The 24,454-nt window shown below is 54.3% G+C and overlaps 1 protein-coding gene across 1 annotated transcript; it reads right to left on the reverse strand.

Annotated features, from left to right (window-relative positions):
- Positions 1 to 6,133: 6,133 nt before the first annotated feature.
- PPM1J (protein phosphatase, Mg2+/Mn2+ dependent 1J) lies at positions 6,134 to 23,301 on the reverse strand. Its single transcript, XM_034770605.1, has 10 exons — positions 23,024 to 23,301; positions 19,406 to 19,532; positions 18,605 to 18,928; positions 16,978 to 17,090; positions 13,786 to 13,870; positions 10,755 to 10,873; positions 10,443 to 10,506; positions 9,099 to 9,206; positions 8,282 to 8,433; positions 6,134 to 7,808 (listed from the first exon to the last, which is right to left on the reverse strand). The coding sequence occupies exons 1-10, from the start codon at positions 23,299 to 23,301 to the stop codon at positions 7,661 to 7,663; spliced, it is 1,518 nt and encodes a 505-aa protein (XP_034626496.1). The 3' UTR covers positions 6,134 to 7,660.
- Positions 23,302 to 24,454: the final 1,153 nt, after the last annotated feature.

Consider the following 24,454-nt stretch of genomic DNA (forward strand, 5'->3'; position numbering starts at 1 on the left):
TGCAGCGCTGTGAATTGCCAGTGTAGCCAAGGCCTTGGATACAGGAGAGGGAGAAAGTGAACACAGGAGGGCCACAGGAAAGGAACCAAACAGGGATGATTTCAGCAGTCACCCAGAACTATACAAATTCCCTGGAATGGCTCATAATTTCCAGCTTGTGGCTTCTGCTTCTTCCTACCACCTGGGAAGTACAAACACTGCTGGGAAGAGGGAGTCCTGCTCCCAGGACTGGGGTCTGAGATCACCTGGGGCCTCCTGCAGATAGAGAAGCCCTGGCATCTCCAATGAAAATGACACCATGCATAAACCTCGTTTCCATTGAGTGGCTCCTGGGAATTGGGTGCCCAAGTGCCATGCACCCATCAAGGTGCTATGTCCGCATACCACCCAACAGAAAATCCACTTCTCCCCATCTAGGATGTCTTCAGAGCAATGGGAGTCAATATTAAACCCCTCTCCTTCCCACCTCCCCCAGCTCCTGCTGACACATGGTCTGTGCCTCCAGTATCTCATCTTCAAGACAAAAGAGGGATGGAGTTGGGCAGGGATGGCTCCCAAGCTTCTCCGCTCTACAATGTCTTTTTCCAGAAGATGAGATCCCGGAGGCAGAAATCAAGCATGTGCTTCCCTGTTGCTTTCCATTGTCCCTTGCTCCCAGAGGGACTCACATTCTCTCCACCAACCAGAGATCTATGGAGCTTAATGTTCTGCTGATGTCTTTGTACCAGCTGAGTGGGTCTTGCCCTCTGCAGATTAGTCACTGCATAATTAAAGTGTTTCCTTCTTTCTGCACAGTCACACTTGTGATTACTCTAATCTTGCTATTTAGACTATTTATGCTTTGCTCACCCTGTCACCCTGACCAGGAAGGAGCAGAGGCAGCTGTTTACACAAAGGAACTGAGACCACCAAGAATTTTCTGAGGGCCAGCTTCACATCACTGCCAAATGCATTGCAAAGTGATGCCATGGTGTGGCAGGGGAGGGGCTGTTGTCCTGTTGCTACTGATACCTGTGCCCAGCAGTTTTCTTCCTCCGGGGGGATCATCTCTACCAGTGATCCCAAGGCTGTGGCTTCCACAGGCTCATGCCAATGGCAAGGTTTACTTGCTAGTACGCAGTGTTGTTTGTGCCAGCCATTAATCCTGCCCATCTGCCAGGCAGCATTGATAGTGTACAATGCTCCCATCTCCGGCTCGCTCTCCAGTGGAAGCCCGGGACGGACGTGCTGCTAACAGCCACCCATCAGGTTGTACCTGTTGCCTGTGAATTTGGTGCTGCTGAAAAGTGCTGGATCAATGGAGGTGTCTATTAGTCTCCAGAACTGAGAGAGCGGGGCAAGCTTCCTTCCCTCACACTGCTCTCCGCACTGTGCCTCGCAGCCCTGGACGAGAAAGGAGCGATCTTGAACTTTGCTGGGTAGGCCAGGCGGCTAGTGCCCCTCACACTGGTGGCTGCTGCAATGTGCACACCTGGCCACAGGGTACCATGCTCAAGTCCAGCAACTCACTTCCCAAAGGCGGCAGCTGGCCATCCAATAGCCCAGGCTGTCATTCACCCCGCCCTGTTCTGAGGGGGATGCCTTTGCATGTGAAGTCCGGCAGGAATTAGCAGAGATCTCCAGGAGGTATCGCCTCGTCTTTGGAAAGCGGAGAGAGCAGAATAAAGTCCAGCGTCCAGCACAGTGCAGGGCGAGGGTGGGAGCAGCGAATGAAAAACAACGCGATAGGACATTTCCCTTCCACTTCCATCCTCTGAACTTCTTGAACCCTGGGGGATATCTTTCTGCATTTTCATGAGAGTCGATTGCCTGGAATGGCGCTGCTCCCCAGACAAATGGGGCAGCATGAGGAATCTCACGCTGTGGGCTGTGAGATTTGCTCAAACTCTGTTAAATAACTGAGGGTCCAATTTATAGTGGGGGTAAAAATTAAATGAAATCCAAATGTCTGCAACATTCACTGCAGCAATCTCAGCTAAGGGCTTCTCTACACAGACAAGCTGAACTGCTTTAACTATACCTGTAGAGTTGACACGGCCGGGCACCACTCCCCTAGTGTGGATGCAGTTAAGCTGGTACAGAGGTGCTTCATGTACAGGAAGGGGAATAACGATACCAATATAAGGCAGCTTGATACTAGAATAACTGCATCCACACAAGGTCTTGTGCGACTAACTATTTTGGCAAAAATTAACCCCTTACTGAAAGAGTTCTATCAATCCAACAACTGGGTGCAAGCCAGGCCTTTCGCCCTCAGCATCCCCATTCACCTGGCTGCAGTAGGAAGCCAGGCTCTTTCTGATTAAATGTTTGGCCTCGGTGTTGCATTAGACACAGAAGCCAGGTTGCTGCCCCCACCATGCATCATTCCCACTGCGTCGCCTAGGTGGAGTGTTTTGTTGTCAGTTTCTGCAGTTCAGGGTATGCTTTAATGTAGACAATACATGCGCTGGGGCTGAACTAACATTGCTCTGGGAACCTTTCACTTCTGAATGTCCTGACTTGTGGGTGTTTCCCTGCCCTGCCTTAGCCATGCATTCATTTATTATAAGAATCTGAACAGTTGTTCTTCTCAGGGCCAACACAATTCATGCTGTTCCACGCCGCTGCCAGCTGCTAACAGAGCCTGTCCCCACTTCCTCTGCCTAGCATCTGCCCCTGCCCTGGCTTTGGAGAGGTGAATCCCTGCAGATGAGTCCATAAGAAGCTGTGCCTTTCCATTGGCAGCCGGCCTGATTTCCCCACTGCTCTGCACCTTGTGTTGGCATTTGTACTTGTGCAAAATCCTGGCATTCTGATTCAGCAGCGTTTTACACTCTTTGCACTGGTGCAAAGGACAATGCTTGGTGCTGGGCTATAGTGAATTAGGCCCAGTGCATCTAGTGGTTAGAGCCAGGGACTCCTGAGCTTTATTGCCAGCTTTGTGGCAGAGCAGCCGTGCAATCCCGGGAGAATCAGCACCTCTGTTTCAGTTTCCCCCTTTATTGAATGGGGTGAGACCTGCCTCACGCTGGGCTGTTGCAAGACCTGTTTGTAAAGTAAGCTGCAATTCCTCTCACACTCACCCTTCCCCCACCTTTTGCGGAGGGCTTGTCTACAAGCAGTTTAACTAAAGGTGTGATTTTAAACCAGTTTCATTAAACCAGTGCAAAGGCTGTGTGGACTCTATTATTTTCAGTTTAAATCAGGCTTGGCTTATTGTGGTTTAGTTTAAGTCCATTAGGGACAGGCTTAAGCTAAAAGAAAATAAGCCACTCAAACCTAATTAAGGAGGGTCCACACAGGGTTTGCAACAATTTAATCAAACTGCTTCAAATAAATCAGTGCAGGTTTCTGTGTAGACAAGGCAGGAGGCGGATGGAGCTCAGCTCCCTCTGGTGCCCACGCGATTCTAATTGTTTGATGATTTTTGGGGGGGACATTTTCAGTTGATTTCTGGTTTCGAAACCCACTCCCCCCACCCCTCAATCCCTGTTTGAAAATGAAAAAGAAACTTAAAAATCCATGTTATAAAGTGGCCCAAACCCAACTGTAATGTTTTTAGACCAGGGGAGGAGCCAAGGAGCCAACATGGGGTGACCAGGCAGCACCCAGCAGCCTGCCAGCAAGGGGATGCGGAGCACTGCGTGGGAGCCAGGAGACTAGCACATGGCAGGGGCCGCGTCCCTGCAGTGGAAGTGTACAGCCCGGGCTGGGAAAGCAGGCTTGGGAGTGCCCCGAGAGATGAATACATTTTCCTTGTAAAGACTCTTCTGATCATAATGAATAGCCCATTAGCCTGGCCGTCAATCAGAGCCTGCCTGAAGGCTGGACTCCATCTAGGCCATTGATTTTAAAGTTCTTCTGAGTCAGATTTAGAGGCAGTGCGGGGAGGGCGTTATAGTAAACACCGCTGCTGCCCTCTAGTGCCCGCTGCACACCACATGGAGCTGCACTCCTGGCTACCTTACCTGGCACCTACCCGTTATGTTCTAGCTAACACAAGGTGGGCGAAGCTCCAGGCTGACTGTGCAGTCGTGACCGTGCGTTCATCACAGTGACGCTCTGGTGCTATGTGGGATGAAGACGCACAGCCCTGGTAGGTCTGAGGAAGAATGAGGAGACCCCATTAAAGCCTGAGGCAAGTCTCAGAGGGCACGTCTGCAGGGACACACAGACTCAGGCTAGTTCTGCTCAAGCCAGCCCGCTAACAATAGCAGTGTGGACGTTACGGCTCAGGCGAGCTGCTTGAGTCAAGCCCATCTGAACACATGGGTCCAAACTCAGGGGGCCAGCCCCAGCCGCGGCGGCGACGTCACGCTGCTATTTTTAGCAGGTTTGCTCGAGTGGAGCTAACACGAATCTGCCTCCCCAGGCTCGGAGGCTGCTCCCAGCTGCAGTGTGGCCAGGGGGTAACATTGACATTGAAGCTCAACTCTTTATGGGTAAAGATCACAGGCCAGAATTTGACCGGGGCACTCGGCACCTCTGAAAATTAGGCCATTAGGCCTATGGCTTCAGGCAGACCAGCTGGAAAATGCTGGCAAGGATCTGCACCTTTCTCCTTGGGTGTGTTAGGTGAGCCTAGCGTATGCTGTGACAGGCCCAGAGACAATCCCAGACACGGAACTTAGTTGGCACGCCTATCACACATTTAAAGAGAGACTACTATTTGTCATTACTTGAGGTTAGCACTGCCCGTCTTGTCGGTGGCCCCACTAGGCACAGGATGGGAGGCACCAATCTCACTCCACACTGTCCTCTGAGAAGGGCTGTATGGCACGAATATCCTTGACAGCATTCGAACCAGGCATGCCAACACGGCAAGCCCCCAGGACCTGATCCAAAGCCCACTGAAGTCAGAGAAGCTATCCACTGACTTAAGAGCTTTGGATAGGGCCCTGGGTCCCAATTCCCTCTTCCAGCCAGGCCCCAGATTGTTTTAGAATTCACCTGCTCTTTAGTTCTAACCTGAGCCATCATCGGCAGAGAGCCCAGCAAGCAGCTGCCAAGACATTTCTCAGCCCAGGAGGGGCGTGAGTAGCGGATGGAACACTAACCAAGAGAGTTCCTGTTCTCTTTGGGGTTTTTTGCAAATATTCCACACAACAATAAAAAAGGAAGCCCTTGCCCACTTACAAATCAATCAGAAAAAAACCCAACTCCCTTAGGAGGCATGAGCAGTTTTCTGGACTCTGCCTGCTGGGAATTTAGTGGGAAAGGTGCAACCAACCTGGAGATTTCCAAAGGAACAACCACATGATTACATTTCCAGAGAAATATACTTTGTCTTTACAAGCGCCAGGCCACGTGCTATGGAGCAACACAGACTCAATCTCCCCATGATCACACATGTAACATACTGTCTCAGATGGCAGCTGTTACCCAGTATTCTGTTTGCTAGCCAAGGGCATCTAAGATACTACACCGGACCCTCACTAGAACCTGGGATTTAGGATCCATGCGCAGTACCGCGTTAACGCGGGGATCGCGTTAAAATGAATTGCAATTAAAGTAATTAAATTTGGGATCCACGGCCGCGACCGCATTATATGCAAATTCGTGTTATATAGGCGTGCGTTCTAGCGAGGGTCCGGTGTATTATCATATTTTGGGTTAATAAAAAACAAAACCAAATAAGAGCTCTCAGAGCATCAGTAATTTGTTCTCTCTCCAGCTTCTGGATACACAAGAAAGTCAACTCCACTCCTCAGGTGTCATCTTGCCCACTTGAGGCGAGTCAGTGGTTACTAAGACTAACTGGGTAACTTTCACTTAGTTGGCACTAAAGAACAACACCTGGCAATGGCAGTCAGTTGAAAATATGCACAAATTGCTTGGCATCAGGGAAAACAACGTTCCACTCTTAGCATATTTGGAGTGGGGGAGATTTTGCATGATCTGATCTTTGTGAATGTGGAGGAAGATACTGGCTCATAGAGGTCTGTCTGGGTATATTTGCTGGCAACCCTGTAAACTACTCATAAGTGACTGGCTTTCAGGCAAGTCTCCTTCACAGAAGGCTCTGCAATAAAGACTTGGCAGTGGGATTCCTGGGGGCATTCTTTATTTTAAAACACAGGTATACACAGGGCGATCTAACGATCTCCTTCCAGCACAGAAATGTCAATAGATTAAACACTCCCTGAATGCCTTTTAGTTCCAACAAGGTGTACCCAGTTTATTTACATCTCACAAATTACGAGTTACAAACAACATTCACCAGAAGGTGACACATCATGACAGTGCTTGGTGCTCCTGGCAGCAGCAGGACATGAGAAATAGTCAAAGCCAAAGTGTTGTTTCAGAAACGAAGGGAATTTGCTACCCTGGGACAGCATTTTATAGCTACAACCCTTCATCACACTCTGCAGAGACCCAGAAAATTCATGTCCCAGATCAGAGGTTTGCAGAACGTGTTGCTTTTTCTAAATCAAGCATTCTGCAGGGCAGAGCAGAGCCCCAGCTCCAATCAGAATAGAGCTGGTCACTGCTCTGAGATTAATACAGGAAAGAAGGTGATTTGCTTTTTTTAGAAAAAACACACATCTTATTAATTATCCTTGGGTCTCAGCTAAGCACATAGATGCAGCATATTTAAGTTGCAAGGTCTTTGGGGGGCAGGCCTGGTCTGTATTTTGAACAGAACTAAGCACCAAATTCATTACAGCTGGTGGAAAAATGGGATGAAAGTTTTGTGGACATGTCATCCCAGTTGTTTTCATTTAAATTTGGAAATTTTCAGGCCAGCTCTTCCATTAACAACCAACAATAACTGGGCCAATCCCCAGCCTTGGCATCTAGGAACTCAACATCGGCCCAGGGTGCTAAAGCAGCTCTGGTGGAAGGCGCAGAGGACTAGCAGGGGCGGTACCAGCTCACGGGAAGCCCGCTTACATATATTTCTAAGTATTTATACAGTGCTCGTCACCACGGTAACTGGGCGCCTACTCCGGGTTACAAAGCTGAGACTAAGATGCAGTAAGTGGACTGATGGCTGCATGACCAGCAGGAGGGCAAGCGTGAAGGAAGGGCATGGATCCATCCCAGTGCTCTCTCTGGCAGGACTGTTACTTAGCTACGAGCAGGAGGCCGAGTGTCAGGACTGTGCATGCCAGACAATTAGGCACTAGTGTTGTTACGAGGACTGGACAGGCGCCCTCCCACGGGCGTGTGGGAGCAGCAGCTGATGCGGATCTCGAGGGGGGAGGAGGAAGGGTTTGCAGAGGGCAGCACGCACTCCCCGGGCGTGGAGAATTGCAGCCCCTTCCGCTAATCCACCCCATTCTCACTTTACCGGAACCAGCAACCACAGTCCTGGGGGCTCTCTCCCGGCCCTGCAGAGGACACTTGGAGAGCCAAGTAAGAACACAGTCCTCTGGCGGGAACCAGGTCGGGTAGGGTTGGCTACGGGTGCTGGCATCAAACAGTCCTGCCTTGCTCTCCCCAGCCTGAGGGCCCCAGATGGCTTTTCCATCACCAGCTGCTACGGCTCTAGGCTCTGCCCAGCAGCAGGGAAGCAGCGGGCGGAGAGGGGGCGCGGGGGCAGGCTGGGGTTCCACGGTTTCTTACTCCTCTTGTAGGAGAGGCAGGAAGATGGTCAGGCAGCCCCTGCGCCCCCCAGCCCAGGTCCTGGTCCCACGCCGATTGTAGTGGTGCCGCGCCTCAGGGTAGCTTGGCCTCACGTGTAATTGCCGGGGCCACCCAGAGGAATCACGAAGACGGAGATGTCGTCTCCGGAACCCAGCTTGTCGTTGGCCAGCCGCCAGCCTCGCTCCTTCAGCACCCCTCTGGACTTCACCACCAGCTCGTGGGCGGCCCTGATGTACCTGCAGCACCACCGGGGACGACAAACGGAGGCAGCCAGTCAGTAGCAAAGGCTCCCTCCCCCCGCCATCCACACTTGGGGCAGATCCCCCATCCTAGAGCCCCCTACTGAGGCTGACTGTACGCCCTGGTGAGAAAGGGGACGGCTGGGGGTGGGGGGTGTCAAGCTCTGTGGGGCCTGTGGGAGACCCTGGGGGGAGGTGAGAGGAATACACTGCTCTCAGATGACCCCCTTCTGCCCGCTCCAGAGCTTTGCGGGAAGCAGCATCCAGCCCCACCCCTGGGGACACACGGCTGTGACACGGTGCCTTTGAGGCGAGACAACAGCAGGCTGTGGGAACTGTAGCCTGAAAGGGAACGATGGCAGCAAGCCGGGAGCGCTGGGCGTTTGGGACAGCAGGGCCCCCCTCCGCACTGCAGCCATCCCGCCCACGCCTTCACTCCAGGGACAATACGCCCGGCCCCCTCGACTCACCTGCAGGGGTCGTTCGGCTCGTAGCTCATCAGCACTTCCGTGACCACGTCAGCCACCTCCCGGTCACTGGTCACGTCCCAGAGCCCGTCGGTGCCCAGGACCAGCACGTCGTCAGGACAGTGTTCGTACTGCGTCAGGTCATAAACTCTGACCTGGCGAGAGACAGGGGCTCAGAGCAAACATGGGCGCCGGAGAGGGGCATGGAGCAAACACCAGCCACTTGCTACTGCACTTCAGAAAGGGCCTGTCGAGCTCCTGCCCTGCCCTGCGTCACAGCACCATGCCCTGGCCCGTCTCCCCCAGGACCTGCTCCAGCCAGCAAACGGGGATCCCAAGGGTTCCCATCTCGCTGTCGCTTTCAGAGTCATCTCCCTGTCCCAGCTGGGCTCAGAAGGGCAGAGAGGAGACAGAAGGGAGACCAAGCAAAGCATTGTCCTCCACACCCAGACACGTGGCCCCAGCTCCCCCTCTGTCCAGTAGGGATGGCAGCCCTGCCCTGCCTCACAGGGATGTGGGAGGATAACTGAACTAAACTCTGCAAGGCGCTCAACTACCCTGATTATGGGTAATGAATGCCTCAGGCAGATGGCTGGGCCAGGGGCAACGGCAGAACTGTGTGACGGGCCCAGGACTGGAATAACCGGGGCTGCGTAAGGGCAGAACAGAGGTGCCATGGCAGAGCTCACGTGGTGCCAGCCCACGTGACCCTATTGCTAAAAGCCCCTCCCTGAGGTGAGCACTGAATTCGCTCACATTACCTAGCACCAGCCACTGCGGGTAACTCTGGGGAGGAGGACAGCGGGCCGGCCAAACTCACCTCAGGGACACAGGAGAGGAAAGGCTTGATGTGGATATTGGAGTTGTACACCTTGAGGTCGTGGTCTCCTAAGCCCCGTGTGACCCCGATTGTTGCCATCACCCGTGCCTGGCGGGAAAGCAAATCAAACAGCTTCACTGTCTGCTCCCCCTTGGCTCCAGGGAAATGCACGCACGGAGGGTGCTGCAGTCAGTACATCTGCAGGGGGCCTGAGTGGGTCCTTGGGCTCACTAGAGAAAACAGGGCTGGAATGTAAACCTTCAGAGACAGAAATCTCCTCACAACCCACCCACCAGCAGAAGCCAGACAAGAAGAGTCCCCCCAAACCATTGCAGACTCTAATGTCCCAGCTCCATGCCTGGATTTCTGTGACCCCTCTAAACTCCTGGCCTCCCTGTTCAATGGGGATTGTGTCTTTATGACACACTGTACCCCATGTGACATCCTGTACCCCATGTTCACCACTTTTATATGGCTATGATATATTTCATACAAAGTTGACCTTGTGAGGTATCGTTTAAAAACTTGTAATCTACTGAACAGCACCGTCATATTAAAATGTGTGTAACAACAGTGTGTGTAAAGCTATGAGATTTTACTATATGTTTGTTACTGAAATATGTTGTAATTCTGAGGAATGAGAACTCAAACACACAAATTACCTCTCCTCCCCCATCTCTAGTCCAGGCAGCAAGATCGCTTGAAAGACAAATGTGCATCATTGAACTAGGGGGGAGTGGTCTTGGCCTGGAGGTTTTCCAGCCAGTACAGACTGCTGAAAGCTTTTGGGTAACATAAACCTTTTTGCTTTTAATCCTATTAGCCTTGGTAACATTTAGGAATTAGCCTGCATGTTTATTTTTTTATTTCTTTTGTAACCAGCTCTGACTTTAATGCCTTAGCACTTGTAAATCACTTAAAATCTATCTTCTTCTAGTTAATAAACTTCTTGTATTATTTTATCTAAACCAGTGTGTTTGATTGAAGTGTTTGGGAAATCTCTACTCAGGTCAACAGGGCTGGTGCATATTCATTATCCATTATTGGAATGACGGGCTAATTATGAGCTTGTACGGTCCAGTGGGCTACTGGCCAGTGCAAGATGCACATTTCTGGGGGGCAAGGCTGGGACTGAGAGAGATGCAGATTTCGCCCTGTATCTATTCACGGCTGGCTGGGAGAGCATTCATGTATTCAATTGGGAGTGACGTGACATGCCAGTGTGCGAGCAGAGCCTGGGGGGTGGCTGTTCTGACAGGAAAGCAGTGGAGAGGGCATCCCAGCAGTTCAGGTTGTACGCTGGGGAACGTCCCAGTCCGTATCTCACACCTGCAGTTCCTTTACCTTTTTACCTTCTCCGTAGATAAGTGGAAACTTCAGGTCGTCCTCTTCTATTCTTTTATAGGCCCTGGTTACAAACAGGGAGATGACCTGTTACGGGGCAGGTAAAGCTTCCAGCAGCACCCTGGGCTGTTTTCAACAGAGAAGCCTGAGCCTGTCAGACACTCAGGCCCTGCCTACGCTGACGGCTGCCAACAGGTGCAGCTGAACCCACAGACAGGGTACGGCTGCATTTCTCATTGACAGGGGCAGGAGGGTCTAAGCAGCTAAGTCAGCAGCTGGCGCAAAGCGTAACGAGCAGGTTAGTGGCCTTACCAGCCATTCATGTTCTGGTCTCTGTACAGCATCTTCTTCCCCAGCTCCTTGTGCTGAATTCTCCGGGGAAACTCGAGGTGCGTGAACTCATTCCCCAGCAGCTCAGGTCTCAAAAACCCCTGAGGGGAGAAAATAGCAGATTCAGCCGCAAAACCCAGCGGCGCCCTGTGAACGTAAACAAGACACACAGCCTGGGCCCCGGGCACGCAGCAGGGGCTATGCTGGGGAGGGGGCCCACAGCACATCCTTCTCCAGCTCATTAAGACACTAGACTTTGAGAGCAAAGGCAAACGTTCAGGCTGGGCTCCTGGGCACATCAACGCCCTCTGCAGTGCAGCAAGGGCACCGTATGCTGGTCCCAAGGCAACACAGCTTGGCTACCAATGGCCTTTTCTGCAGCTGCGCTGCCCTATTTCATGAAGGTCTGACTCATGTTTGATGGCTTCCAATAAGCGTCCTGGAGAGGATGGTTCTGATTTCAATGGGCTTGGGGTTCCCTGGGTCACTCCTCAGAGGGGTACAGCGAAAGGGCCAGACACCGCCAGGAAAGGGGCTAAAATGGCTTTTATTATTGGTGACAACAGCAACACATCTCACTGCGCCTGGAAAGCCCGCAGGGTATCTTTCCAGGGCAGCCACCTCCCAGCACTGCACCGGAAAGCCCCAGTTCCACGTGACAGCAGAGCAGCTCCATGTAGTTCTGGGCACAAATGCCACTCGTGATGTCAACGGGGGCCTTTGCCCATGCTGATCTGGAAAGGGCTTTGCAATAACTGGCCCAGAGGGTCTGGCTGAAATATGCAAGAGAGAAAATTCCAGGAGAGGCTGAAATGCACCCAGGTCCAGTTCAGGTACTCAGAGGTCACCCGTGGGTTGCAATGGCGAGGCGGAGTAGGGCAAGAGACAGTCAGTCCACCAGCCTGAATTCTGAACTAGCAGAGACGAGACGGGGCACGGGGTACAGACAGCAAACACTGGCCCAACTCAGCAGTCTGCACCTGGGGCTCAGAGATGGCAAGTGAAATGCAACAGGCAGTGACTTCTCTTCTCTCAGCCGGAGCCTCCGGGCCATGATTAACGCCATGGCCTCTGCCAACCCCTCCTGTTCATTTGCCCAGACACAACAAGAAGAAACGCTGGGATTTAGATACTGAACTAGCCTCTGTGGGCGGTGCCATTGTCAACAATGTCCTGTCGTTACTGAATATTTCCTTGGACGTTTAAACAGCGCCCATGTGAAGGTTCCCAACGTTTTCATTCTGCAAAGAGAGGGATCTCCTCAGGGACCCAATTCCCTTCCCACCCCCCAAAACCTTTAGTCCCATATTTCTCCAGGGGTCCGGGATGGTCCATGGACCACAGAGTGCGAACCACTGCTCTAAACAAAGGCAAACTTCCCCCAGCAGACCCCTAGCCAATGACTTGTCTGCTCAAGCTTACAAGGGAATCTTCTGCATCAGCCCACCCCTGAACCCACAGCAGTGGGGCAGGGAACTTTGACATGCAATTATCACATTGCACCAGAGAGTGCAGGGATAAGAGAGACCCAGTGCCGAGATGCAGGGAGGGACATGGGGTGAGGGGAGTTGAACAATGTTAGCAAATGCCGAATGACTTAGCAGAGGAAAAGACGAGAGCGGGAGGTGAGGGAATCCAGTGCAGAGCTGCAGACAATCTCTGCTGGAAGGAAGGCTGTTCCCAGGGGCTGCGTTTTCTATCTATAGGACCAGAAGTCTAACTGTGAAATAAATGCCCTCTGTTTAACTTGTGTAATGGTCGGGAGTACTGGTCCGAAACATTGCCGCTTACAGCAGCATTGCTGCAGTTTCCTGCATTATTATTAGAGTACTTTTTGGAGACAAACCCTACAGAAGGACTTTGGCTGAAATCGATTCCCATGGGGCAAATATAGGGTTGATTTTCTGACTGCTCAGTTTTTCTGCCACAGCCAATTGGAGAGACTCCCCTGCTAGATGCAATTTCCTCCGTTCTGGGGCTGTTTGAAAATAGAGCTGAGGATAGGAAACCTCCTGGGGTTTTTCCAAGGTATAGGCTGAGCCAGGAAACATGTCCAGCAAAACCTCAGCTAACTCCTATGTCACCTTCTCCTTCTCCCTCCCCCTCTCTGTGGGGGGTTGTCTTTACAACCGTATCAAGTTTTGTTTTGCAGCAGAGTGATTTTTCCAAGGCAAACTGGAGAGGGAAGCTTTCAGGAACCACAAAAGCGATGCTCAGACTTGATCTGTTTTCCTAGTGCTGTAGCAGGCACCGGGGTGCAGAATCAAGACTTGGCATTAGCAGAGTCTCCCATCACCTGCTGCTCCAGAGGAGAACTATGGGGCCTGGGAACGTGACGGACAAAGGGAGGGGCAATGTGTACCATCCAGGAGACTGGGGAATGAGACAGCACTAAATAAATATCAGAGAGGCCTCGCCCTTCCCATCTCTCTGCCTCGGGCACGGCACAGTGTCCATTGGCTCTGTGCTGGTGCGAGGAGGCAGATTGCCAACTCTGGAGAGCGCTGCCCTCTCTATGCCCAGCGTGAACGCAGAACGAGCCATAGCAAGGCAAGTGCTCCCTTCGCTGGTCTGCTCGGACCTAGGGGTGAGAGGAGTTCGGTCTCCACAGCTTGTTCAGCTCTGAGTCAGCGTAACTGCCAACCTGGCCTGGACCCAGTGCCCTAGAGGGTAAAGAGCTCATATGCCATTCCCCAACCCCCGAGACAGTCCGACGTGGGGCTAGATTGGAACTAATGAGGCCCCAACCCCCCATCCAGGCCCCGCCAAACTGCACTTATTTCACAATCTGGGGCAGAAGGAAACCGCTGCTGATTCACCCGAGGGGGTTGTATTTAGCGAACAAACCTCACACAAGTGATCTCAGTGCGACTTGCACTGTAGCCATTTCCCCAGCTGCACAACTGCCCGGTGAGCTGCCCTGCTCATCTGGTTACGGAGACAGACGGTCAGCAGTTGGGGTGGGGGGTAGGGAGGTTGGAAGGAATCAGATGAGAAGAAAGTTCTTTCTTACTAAAAACTGTAGCCTCTGCCTCTCTGTTTCTGGAGTAAACTCCCTGGACATTGGAATGATTTCCCCGTTACGGATGATAATGGCCCTGCAATGAAATATGGAATGATGAGATTAGTGAGAAAGGGAAAGCGGCTGTTCTCTCATTTCATAGCTAAAGGAGGAATGTTACCGTGGGCTCCCTCCAGACCTGCCGGAGGCTCCTGGTTTATTTACTGCACAACACACCTTTGAGGAGCGAGGTGTCTCACACTGTCCATTCGCCATTGTGTATTTTTGTATCTGCTGCGTTCAGATTCCACCAGCCCTGAGCTCAAGAACCAGTTGCTGGCTACACTACTGCGATTCCCCTGAAGCTGCTATTGGGAGAGGCAGGCATGGGGGGTGCAGTCTGTCTCAGGGAGACCACAGGGATTAAAAAATAAAAAGTAGAAAGAGGGACAGAGAAAATAATCTAGGGTGGAAAGTGGAGCAGTGGCGGCTGGCTGTGTGAAAAGGATCTGCATTAAGGTCACGGAGGCATCGTTAACAGGAAAGCGGGACAGGGAGCGGGCAGAACTCCTTGGCAGTTCACAGACAGGATACGCGGGGAATATTATCCTGTGTTACTTGTTCACTGCCGGTGCTGTGCAAGACAGGATGGGCTGTTCAGCGGATATGTAAAAAAAGCTGCTCACGGCACCTGGCCAGAGGTTACCAAGTGCAGCCAAGGTCCTTGGGCGTCAGTGCCTGGCTGGATCTCTGGCTTTCGCTGCGCTCTATGGCAGCGGGGTCCTCTCCACGCACTGTGTGACTGCTGCAGGCACCCCTGGGGCCTGCTCGGTGTTTGCTTCCCTGATCAGAGGTAAAGCCGAGGCCCTGACTCGGTTGCCGCCGTCGCTCCGGAAGGATCCCAGCGTCGCCAGCCAATGGATGAGAAGCGGCTGGTCGACATTACGGGGCCGGTCAATGTCTGTGTGGGAACGGCGCTCACTTATGCAGCAGGTTCTAGCCCCTGTGCGTACTCTGAGTCCCCCTGCTGCCCCGCCTGTTGGCTCGGTTAGACGGCAAGCTCCTTAGGGGAAGGGCCGTCCTTCCACTACACGTGAGCACTCAGGCCCTAGCATGATGGGGCCCGACCCCCGACTGGGGCTCCCCCCGCTCCTGCAACAGAAACGGCACCAAGAACCACCCCCAGCCGTTGCCCGGTGATGCCAGCGTTATACTAGTGCCTGTGCAGAGGGCAGGAACAGCTGCAGGAGAGAGAGATGGGCTCTACTCTGCCTCGTGCCCCCCCCCAGCAGGACCCTTAACTGACTTCCCTGGTGCGGCCGCCTCTGTTCCTGGCCAGGAAGACCACAGCCCACTTCTCAGCTGGCAGGGGGAGTCTGCAGCACCAGCAACTGTGCGCGCGTGGGGGGAATTCCTCGTTTAACCGAGCACCACGGACAGAGCTGAACGTGGGAGCCCAGAGCGGCACGTTGGATCAGTTACCAGCAGCCGCACTCCAACAGGGACACAAGAGATGGGCCTCTTCCGGCCAAGCTGGATCTCACTATCTGGGACACTTTGCCCAGACCCACGCATGGGACAGCAGCTGGCAGCGTGGAGAGGAGCTCGTGAGAGGCCTGCTGAGGCCACTAGAAGCTGCTGGAGATGAAACCGATGCCTGCTCCCTCCAGCTACCCGCAGTAGTGACGGAAGATGCTTCCTCCATTTGGCACGAGCACCTTCCACGCAGCAACACCGCAGCACAGGGCTCTCCAGCAACGCAGGGTTCACACTGACGACAGTCACAGCCTGGCCTACTCCACCGCCTCGCTGCATTTCCTGGCCAGTGGTCAACAGGGAGCTTCAGCAAGACCCTCTCCAGACTGGTGGCTCCCCCCCAGCCCAGCTTCATCAGCTGGCAGTGCCACTCACAGCCTCCTTCAACTCGCTCCTACAGCAGCTCAGCTGGGCGTGAAACGCCCCTAAGCAGAGCACCAAGTTCACCCCCCTCTGCCCCTCCAAACAACAAATTCCACGTTTGCTGGGGTGACACTTATGCAAGGGGGCTACAATTTTCAAAAGTACCTAAGTGATTTAGGAGCCTAAATGCCATTGATTTCCACTAGTACTTAAGCACCTAAATCACATAGGTGCTTTTGTAAATAAGATTTAGATTGCAAGTGCCTAAGGGCTTATCTACACACAGGTTTTGCACCACTTAAACTATCCCCCCCCCCCCCATCAAAATAGTTACATGGGTACAAAAAGTGCCTGCACCCCTGGGCTCAGACACACAGGGTCCAGCTACACTGCAATAAAATGTGTGTGGCACAGCCGTGGCTGGCCTGGCTTGGGCAGCGGGGCCGTTTGGGCTCAGGCTGGACCCCAGGTTCTGAGACCCCACAACACGGGTGGTGTCAGAGCCTGGGCTCCAGCCTGAGGCCAAATGGCCACGCTGCGAGTTTTAGCCCTGCAGGGCTCCGAGACTCAGTGGTTTCTCCTTGCCGTGGAGGCGTACGCTCAGGCGCTCCTGCACATCTCCCCCAGAGGGATTTTCACTCCCCTCCAGCCGGCTACGGAGTGAAATGCAGGTCAGGCCTGGAGTCCGATTTACAACAATATGTAACGCATGCAGCGGAAAGGGCTGTTAGGAAATACTGCTAGGGGAACAGAAGAACTCACTCCAGAGACCCACTCCCCCCGTTTTTAATCACACACAACAAGGTGCTGCCAAGGAAGGTGTCTGGAGCTTAAGGAATCAAATCCCGAGCCAAAGGAGGCAATTCTACACTACCCGAGTGCACCGGGCCGACGGGAGGACACCAGCATTCCTTCCTTCAGGGCTTACTCTGCTGCTCAGCCATTACCTGCAGCTCTGGACAGTTTGCTATTGAAACACCCCTGTGGCAGTGCACGAACCTGCCGTTTACGGCTGTATGCAGAGGCATGCGGTGCAGCACCCTCACCAGCACCGGCCCCAGGCTTTGGGATCCACGCCTGGCCAGTAGCTGTGACGAGGAGGGTTTCTCCTGGGCTGTCACATGCCTTCAAAGCTTTTTTTTTTTTAAATGGGTGTGTTTATTTCCTCGATCAGTCAGTGACTGGAGGCGGGGGGTCAGACCCATTTCCAGCAGGCAGCGAAGGAGTCTTAGTCCATAGTCACGCTGTGCCTGCAGCTGCCCTGGGCCCAGATACTGGCCCCTGTACACACTCGCTGTCTCCTACCTACTGTCGCCTGCGTTTGCCACGTAGACTTTCCCCAGGAGGTAAACCACAGCCAGGGCGCAGCAGCCTCCCGCCACGAGCCGGGTCGTCCGCTCCCGCTCAATCTGGTCATCCTGCGGAGACAGACAGCAAGACAAATCCACAGATGGAGGCAGCTCAAAGAGAGACGTCCGGGCCCCAGACGGAGCAGGGCTCTTCTAGGCAGGCTGCTGAACCAGACGGCGGGTGGGAAATACCCGCACACAGGGAGCAGGGGTTACCGCTGCAACAGGCCCTCCAGCATGCCCTCAGCTGGGCAAGGGCCCCCCAGCGCCAATCCGCCCTCCCCCGTATGCCGAAAGCTCTTCGGCCTGAACACCCTTGCTGTTCTCGCATGTCTCCCTGGTTAATTCCTCATTCTGCCCTCAGCCTCCTGACCCTGGGAGGTGGGTGTCTTGTACCCTCCCCACCCCCAACCTCTGCAACTGCCATGCTCTGCCACAGCCAGGAGCAGCAGCGAGAGGGTTAACGCCAGATCCTCCTCTCCCTTATCGATTGCACCCTCCCTCACATGGCTGGGCACCATTGCCAGCCCTGTGCCTGCTGCCGGGTGCGTGGGGCCAGCCTTGCCTGCCCCCCATGCACACGGGACGCGTGGCACTGCATATGGGGCCCAGGTCTAGGCAAAATAAAGTGCCAGGCAGGCCAAGCGTGCGTCACCTCCAAGGCACTGGCTGAGCTCTCAGCACCAGCGGGGGTTAGCAAAGACAGGGTCCGGCTCCTGAGTCCGGAGACTGCAGCTAGCCAAGCACATGCCCCAGCAGACCAAAATAGCCCTCTGCTGTCCCATCAGCACACTGGCTGCTAAAGGAAATGAGCGTACGTTCCAGCTGGAATGCAGCTGCTCGGCCAGGGCCAGGGCACATCCCCCTGCCTGATCCCAGGGGCTCCGGCCAGCCGGCGCTGGACACAGTGGTTCCTATGGGAAGTGGAGTGTCGCCTGGGTTCCCCTTGTGGCTCTCCCGGGGGCAGGCTGGGGAGAGGGGAGTCCTGCAGAGAGTGGCTTCCTTCTGCCTGCTGGGGGCTTGGGAAAGTAGCCGCAAAGAAAAAGCAGCCTGGGAGCTGCTTGTGCAGAGCTGGGCTAGGCTCCCTTGGGTGCCGTGAGGCAGTCTCCGTGTGAGACAGAAATGACACGTCAGCCTCTCACCCGCCGGGGGCCTTAATGCTTCCTGTTGTTAATGGTGACGAAGAGGACGTGGCATCGCGTGGCGCGGCGGGAGAAGCTGATCTCGTGTGGCACGACCCCTGAGCAGAGCACCTCCAGCAACGGGGCCAATCTGCACACAGCGCAGGCTGCAGGGGAGGAGACAGGGCTTGGGGAGAGCAAGGAACGCTCGGAGGGAACTTTTCTCCTCCCTGCTGTAACTGTGGATGCGCTCATTAGCCCCAGACAGGCTGAATCCTTTCCGGCATCCTGCTGAGCTCCTGGCTTCGGTGATCTGCGTGGCAGTGAGTTCCACAGGTTAACTGTGCCATGTATGTTGTGGGGAAGAGAGGTTTACAGGCATTTCCTCCTCAGACAGTTCTCTACCCACCTCCTCCCCTTCCACCTCCTGCTCTGGGGCTGCACGCTCCCCGGCTCGCTCACCATCCGCTTGAAGGCGTTCTCGATTGCACCAATCACCAGGCTTTCGTGAGAGACTGCCTTCTCCAGGTGGAATCGGGGCAGCGCATCGTTGGGGAGCTCTGCATCCGCTTGTGCGAGGGGGGCCCGGTTCCGCTCAGCTGGGAGTGCCCGGGAATCGCTCGGCAGGCACAGCGGGGGAGGGGAGGAGTCCTGTAAGATATCCACCAGGTCCCTGAGCTGGTCGCGGATGTGAAGGTGAAGCAGCTTGGATGCCATGACAGCGGCACCACTGCCAGCGTGGCCGTCAAACAAGCCCCAATAGTGGAAGCAAAGGTCCTTCCTGCCCTGCTGGGAGAAACGGGACAGTTAGGGAATTCCCCTGGGAGGAAAACAAGGGGGAAGAGAGGGTGGGCACAGCTGAGCAGGGAGGTTAGGGTCACAGGGCTGGGGCTTGGCTGGCCCAAGGCACTGATCCCAGGACAGTTCTAGTCCAGCCCACGAGGGGACTGACCAAGCTGGCTGCTCAGTGGCTTGTGCGAAATCAATTCATTGGTGGCCTCAGCGCAGTTCCCTGCCACAAGCGGCCCCTTCCCCTGGTGAGGCCAAGCACTGAATGGACTGAAATCCAATGACACCCCAAAGGGGCCCAGGCCCGTGTGACCTCCCCTGTCAGCACACGCAGCGGATGGAATTCTGCATGTGCGTTTCCAAAGCCATTTTGCCTGGACCCTGGCAGGAGCAGGGCGTGGCGCAGAGAGAGTCAGTGTGAGAATTACAGGAAGTCCTGCGAGGATCCCGGCCTTCACTGTTTACACTGCTCACCCCTTCCGCTTCCCCTGTGCATTCCTTGGGCGCTGGGTTACACCTCGGACTGCATCTCCTGTCCACCACCACCACCTCGCAGCAGGCTTGATCCTCATTGTGCTGGCTCTTCCCAGCATTTATCACCCTAGGGGGAACCGAAAGAGATGAGAGAGACAATGATTTGGGGCAAAGACTCCATTTATCAGCGGATTTCACTCCGTGACTGCAGAGACACGCGCCAGCCAGCCCTTCACTCCCCCTGGTTATACAGCACGCAGAGAACAACTGCCCACTGAGACCAGCTAGCTTTCGCGGCAGGCTGTTCCTTCCTGTGCATCAGGCAAAGCTTCTGCCTCAGAACCTGCTACAAGCCTCGGCTGCAGTCGCGTGCAAGGTACACACACCAAGTCTTGCTGCCACCGGTCCTCTGCAAATGGGTTAGGTCACGTTCCAGTGTGTTCCAAAATCCTCAGTGCCCCACGGAAAGCCTGGTTTGCTTAAGCAGAAGTGGGAAGGCAAGAGGTACCAGCAGAAACTTTTGCAAACAGAGTGACATTAACTAAGCTATCCCCCCCTTGCTAAGCAAATTTCAGATCTCGATTGCAAAACCCGCTTTGTGGGAGGAAGTTGTAGATATGCAAAACAAGAAGTGCTCTTTGGGCAGCAGCTCTTTAAGTGGTTTATAGGGAAGGGATGGTGTCACATGCAGGAGAAGCAGTCAGAGCTAAACTGAAGGGTGCTTTTAACGAGTTCCTCTAATAGTCTGAAAGGTTCCTACTTCTGAGAACTCAAGTGCAGGGTTTTCTATCCCCATTACTGCACTGGAGCAAGTAACATTTCAAAGAGTTCAGAAGTTGGAAAGAAACCCAGAAAAACCCATCCAAGCTTTGGCTTGTTACCATCACAAACTGTGAGCAAAAAACCCCCAACTGTGTGTAAACAAACAAGAAAGATGGTAATTTCAGAACCATAATAATGCCAAAGTCTAAGACAGTGACTGCTGTTTATTATAGTGAAACAGCACCACCAGGGGCCACCTCTAAAATATATCATTTTACAAAAATATTTTATAGCTTCTCCAAGATTTCCAGTACTCTCCCCGCCCCTCTTTAATTAAAGACAAATTTCTACTAGATGACAGATCTTTGCTTGTCCCGGGAGTGGTCACTTGAAGGTAGGTTTCACTGTAATACCCTACAGGGAAGTGATGTTTCTGACAATATTTGTTATGGAAGGACAATAACGGAGCTGTGTGCAGCACTAACAGGATAGAAAAGAAAATAGGGAGTGCTTGGAAAATCCAGGTCCAGAAAACTAGCAGTGACAACACGTACCACTATGAAAATCAGCAGAGCAGGCACTAGACAAAAAAAACACACTGAAATGAACCCCTGATTATCTAAGGTCCTTGTCACCAATAACATACACCTCCTCCTGGCCTCTCTCCCAGCTTAAGGGGAGGCCTTTGCAAATAATTCCCCATTAAGTCTAGTTTTCACCCGCTTCATGGCTGGCATTTCAAAAGTCTCAGGGCCGGCTACAGGACAGAGGTGAAGCCAAAAAAGGCCAGGCTGCGGGAGGGTCCCTTGTGCTCCTCCCAAGGAGATGAAGTGACCTGACTGGCCTAACGTCTCTGGAAACGGCCCAGGTAATACAGCCAAGTTAGCTTAGGGGGCCTCTCCTGCTCCCAATGAGCATGATAGGAGCAGGTCTTTAAAGAGGAAGTGTGAAGTGGCTCCTTCCCAGGAGCCTGGGATTCAAGTCCCTGCTCCTCTGTGATCTTGGGAAGCTCAGTCTCTCTCAGCCTCAGTTCCCCACCTGTGAAAAGGGGTAGTGTGAGATACATCCAGTAAATACATTAAAAATTGTGAGGCACTTGGCTACTGCAATGACAGGGGCTGTATATCCAGCTGACAAAAGGGCAAACCAAAAGCCCAAACAGCACAGCCCGGCTCCTCTCAAATCTACTTTTGACTTTTCTTAGGGCCAGGTTCCAACACCCTTATTTACCCAGAATAACACCTCACTCTGCACGTCATCCCACTATGGCAATGTGACTGCTCACCTGCAAAAAGTTAAGCTAACAGGTAAGTCTTTGTAGGCCTGGGGCTAAAGACACCATTCAGTGGGAGGGCAGCAGGCACTGGCCCATCAGGTTTGCTGCCCTACAGAAGGTATTTGTTTCACCTACGCAGGTACACAGGTAAGCCAATAATAATCCATTTAAAAGGAAAACAATAACTTGTGCCTTCCAGGACAGGCAACAAATGGAATCAGAGTCAGGACTTGATGCTTGGCCAACTAGATGACGATATTTACAATAGATTTTATCTCAAGGCTGAGCCCCCGTAACCGTCTTACAACCGAGCTGTCTTGCCGTGTCAGGGTGTCAAAAGACCTCAGGGAACCTCAATGGAACTTGTGACAGAATGAAAACAAACAGAGCTTCCCTTTAGCAATACCACAGGTTTGAAACTGCAGGGGAGGAAACGAAAGTGGGCAGACATCTCTAAGGCAGTGCGGACCTTTGCTTTACTCCATCTCAGCTCATACAAAAAAATACTGCTAAAAATGAACCTCCCACATTGTAGACTCTCTGGGAGAGGAATCACCTTTTCATTCTGTACGCGCAGAGGCCCCAGCACTATGGGGCCTCTCGGCAGTATGGCAATTGTAATACAGAACGATGTGCAGCCAGTCATCGAACAGTTTACACACCAGGGCTCTAGAAATATAAAATCCTCTGGTAAACGGCAAGCGTCAGGGCCTCTAGAAGGAAGCTGGCCACCAGCACAGCCGTGATCCTGCAAACAGGCTTCCCTGTTAACTCATGTTTCTGTGTTCAGACTCACTTCACTCACTGATTACTCACGTGCATAAGTGTCTGCAGCTTCTGCAGAACGGTGCCTCCAGCTAAATGTCTGGCTCTGAGCTGTGACAGGCTTTGGAGATGCTAAGCGCCACAGGGTGACTGCACAGAGTGGCCAAGGCAGTGGATACGCCGGGGAAAGGGAGTGCCCTTGGAGAGTTAAACACTGCTGCATGCTTGGCTCTGCTTTCCCAGTGAGGCGCATGGAGAGACTCCCCAGGGGCAGGAACAAGGGAGCTATTCAGGGCCTAGGTGCTGGAACTAGGGGTGCTGACACCCCTTGGCTTGAAGTGGATTCCCTCACATACAGGGTTTACTTTGGTTCAAGGGCTCTCAGCATCCCCACTATACACATTGATCCAGGACTCCTGATTCAGGGTCCCAGACTGAGTCAAGGGGACCCTCTCTCGACAGGGATCCCGCTGGGGGAGTCAGGCACCGCGCCTGGGTCCCGTTCCCGCCGCAGTGCCCTGTGCAAACCACCCCCCGCCTTGTCCCCTGGGCAGCTGCACCCGCGGACATGCAGGACCCCGCTGCGGGGCCTTCTCCCTCCGTCCCCGGCCACCTGGCAGCCCAGGTGCTGGAACTGGGGGTGCTGCCGGCTTGCAGCACCGGGTTGGCAGTGTGGGCCAATGGCTCTCCGCACCCACGGGTCCTCCCCTGCCCAGCTCCCTCCCCCGGAGCCCGACAGCCCCGGGCAGCCCGCAGCATCTGCCCGGTGTCCCCGCCCGGCCCGGCTCCCCAGCCCGGCGCGCCCCGCGGCTCACTCGGCGTAGCCGGTGCTCCAGGGCAGGCGGCGGCAGCTCTCCCGGGGGCTCTGCACGGCTCTGCCCGCGTGATCGTCCGCCCGCTGCAGCTCCTCCGAGGTGAGCTGCAGAAAGGCTGGTCTGGAGAAGAAGCCGCCGCCCGCGGGCGGCCCCCGGCAGGCGCTGGGGCCGGGCGGGACCGGGAGCGGCGCAGGCGAGTCCCGGGGGGGCTGAGCGCCGGTCGCGGGGCCCAGGCCCCCCACCAGCTGCGCCACCGCCGTGCGCACCCTGCCCAACATGCTGCCTCCGCCGGCTGGCGCTCCGCTGGGGGCGGGCCGGCTCCGCTCCCCGCCTCCCCGCCGCACGGGCTGCGGATCCGCCGGGCTGGCCCCGCCCCGGCAACCCCAGAGACCCCCCCTGCCCCCTGCTGCCCCCCAACCTCCCTGCACCCCACTGCCACCAGCACTTTCAAACCCCGCTGTCCCCCAGTACCCCAAAACCCCTGCACCTCGCTGTTCCCCTGGCACCCCTGAGACCCCATCACTGATCCCCTCCAGCACCCTAAACCCCCTGCACCCCACTGTTCCCCCAGCATCCCACTGCCCCCTGCACCTCAAAACCCCTGCACCCTGCTGTCCCCCAGCACCCCTGAAACCCCACCACTGACCCCCTCCAACACTTCAAAATCCCTGCACCCTGCTGTCCCCTCCAGCACCCAACCCCCCTGTAACCCACTGCCCCCTCCAACACCCCTGAGACCCCATCATTGACGCCCTCCAGCACCTTCAAAATCCCTGCACCTGCTGCCCCTAAACTAACACTGCTCCCTCCAGCACCCCACCACCCCTGAGACCCCTTCACTGACCCCCCCTCCAGGACCGCAACCGCCCTGTACTCCACTGACCCTCCAGCACCTCCGAGACCCCTTCACTGACACCCCTCTAGCACCATGGAGACCCCTGCACCGCGCTGCCTCTCCTACAACACCCCAAGAACCTCTATCCCCACCACCCCTAGACTCTCCACTGTCCCCTCCTACAAGACCAAGACCCCCTATCCCCACTACCCTTCAAACCTCCAGTGCTTCCTCTTACAATTCCCCAGTGACCCCACATCCCCACCACTCCTGAGATCCCCACAGCCCTCCCTACAACATCCCGAGATTCCCTGCACCTCCACCGACACCACCCCAGAATCCACCCTCCACTCCCTTTGCTCCCCACATCTCAGGGACTGCGTAGACCCCTAGAGTTCCCTTGGGGTTCAGAGGGGCAACAGCTCTATTTTCGCTTGTCCCTGCCTCTCTGATTTGTCTCCCCCAGACAGCTGGTGGTGAGTGATTTTAAAGTGCTGTTGTTAATTTACGTCAAGGTGCTTAGAGCGAATGGATGGGCACTCTTTTTAGCTTTCCTAAATAAATAAAAATATTTTACTTCCCGAATCCCAGCTCCT

This window comes from Trachemys scripta, chromosome 4, assembly GCF_013100865.1.
Source record: "Trachemys scripta elegans isolate TJP31775 chromosome 4, CAS_Tse_1.0, whole genome shotgun sequence".
Classification (NCBI taxonomy): domain Eukaryota; kingdom Metazoa; phylum Chordata; order Testudines; family Emydidae; genus Trachemys; species Trachemys scripta.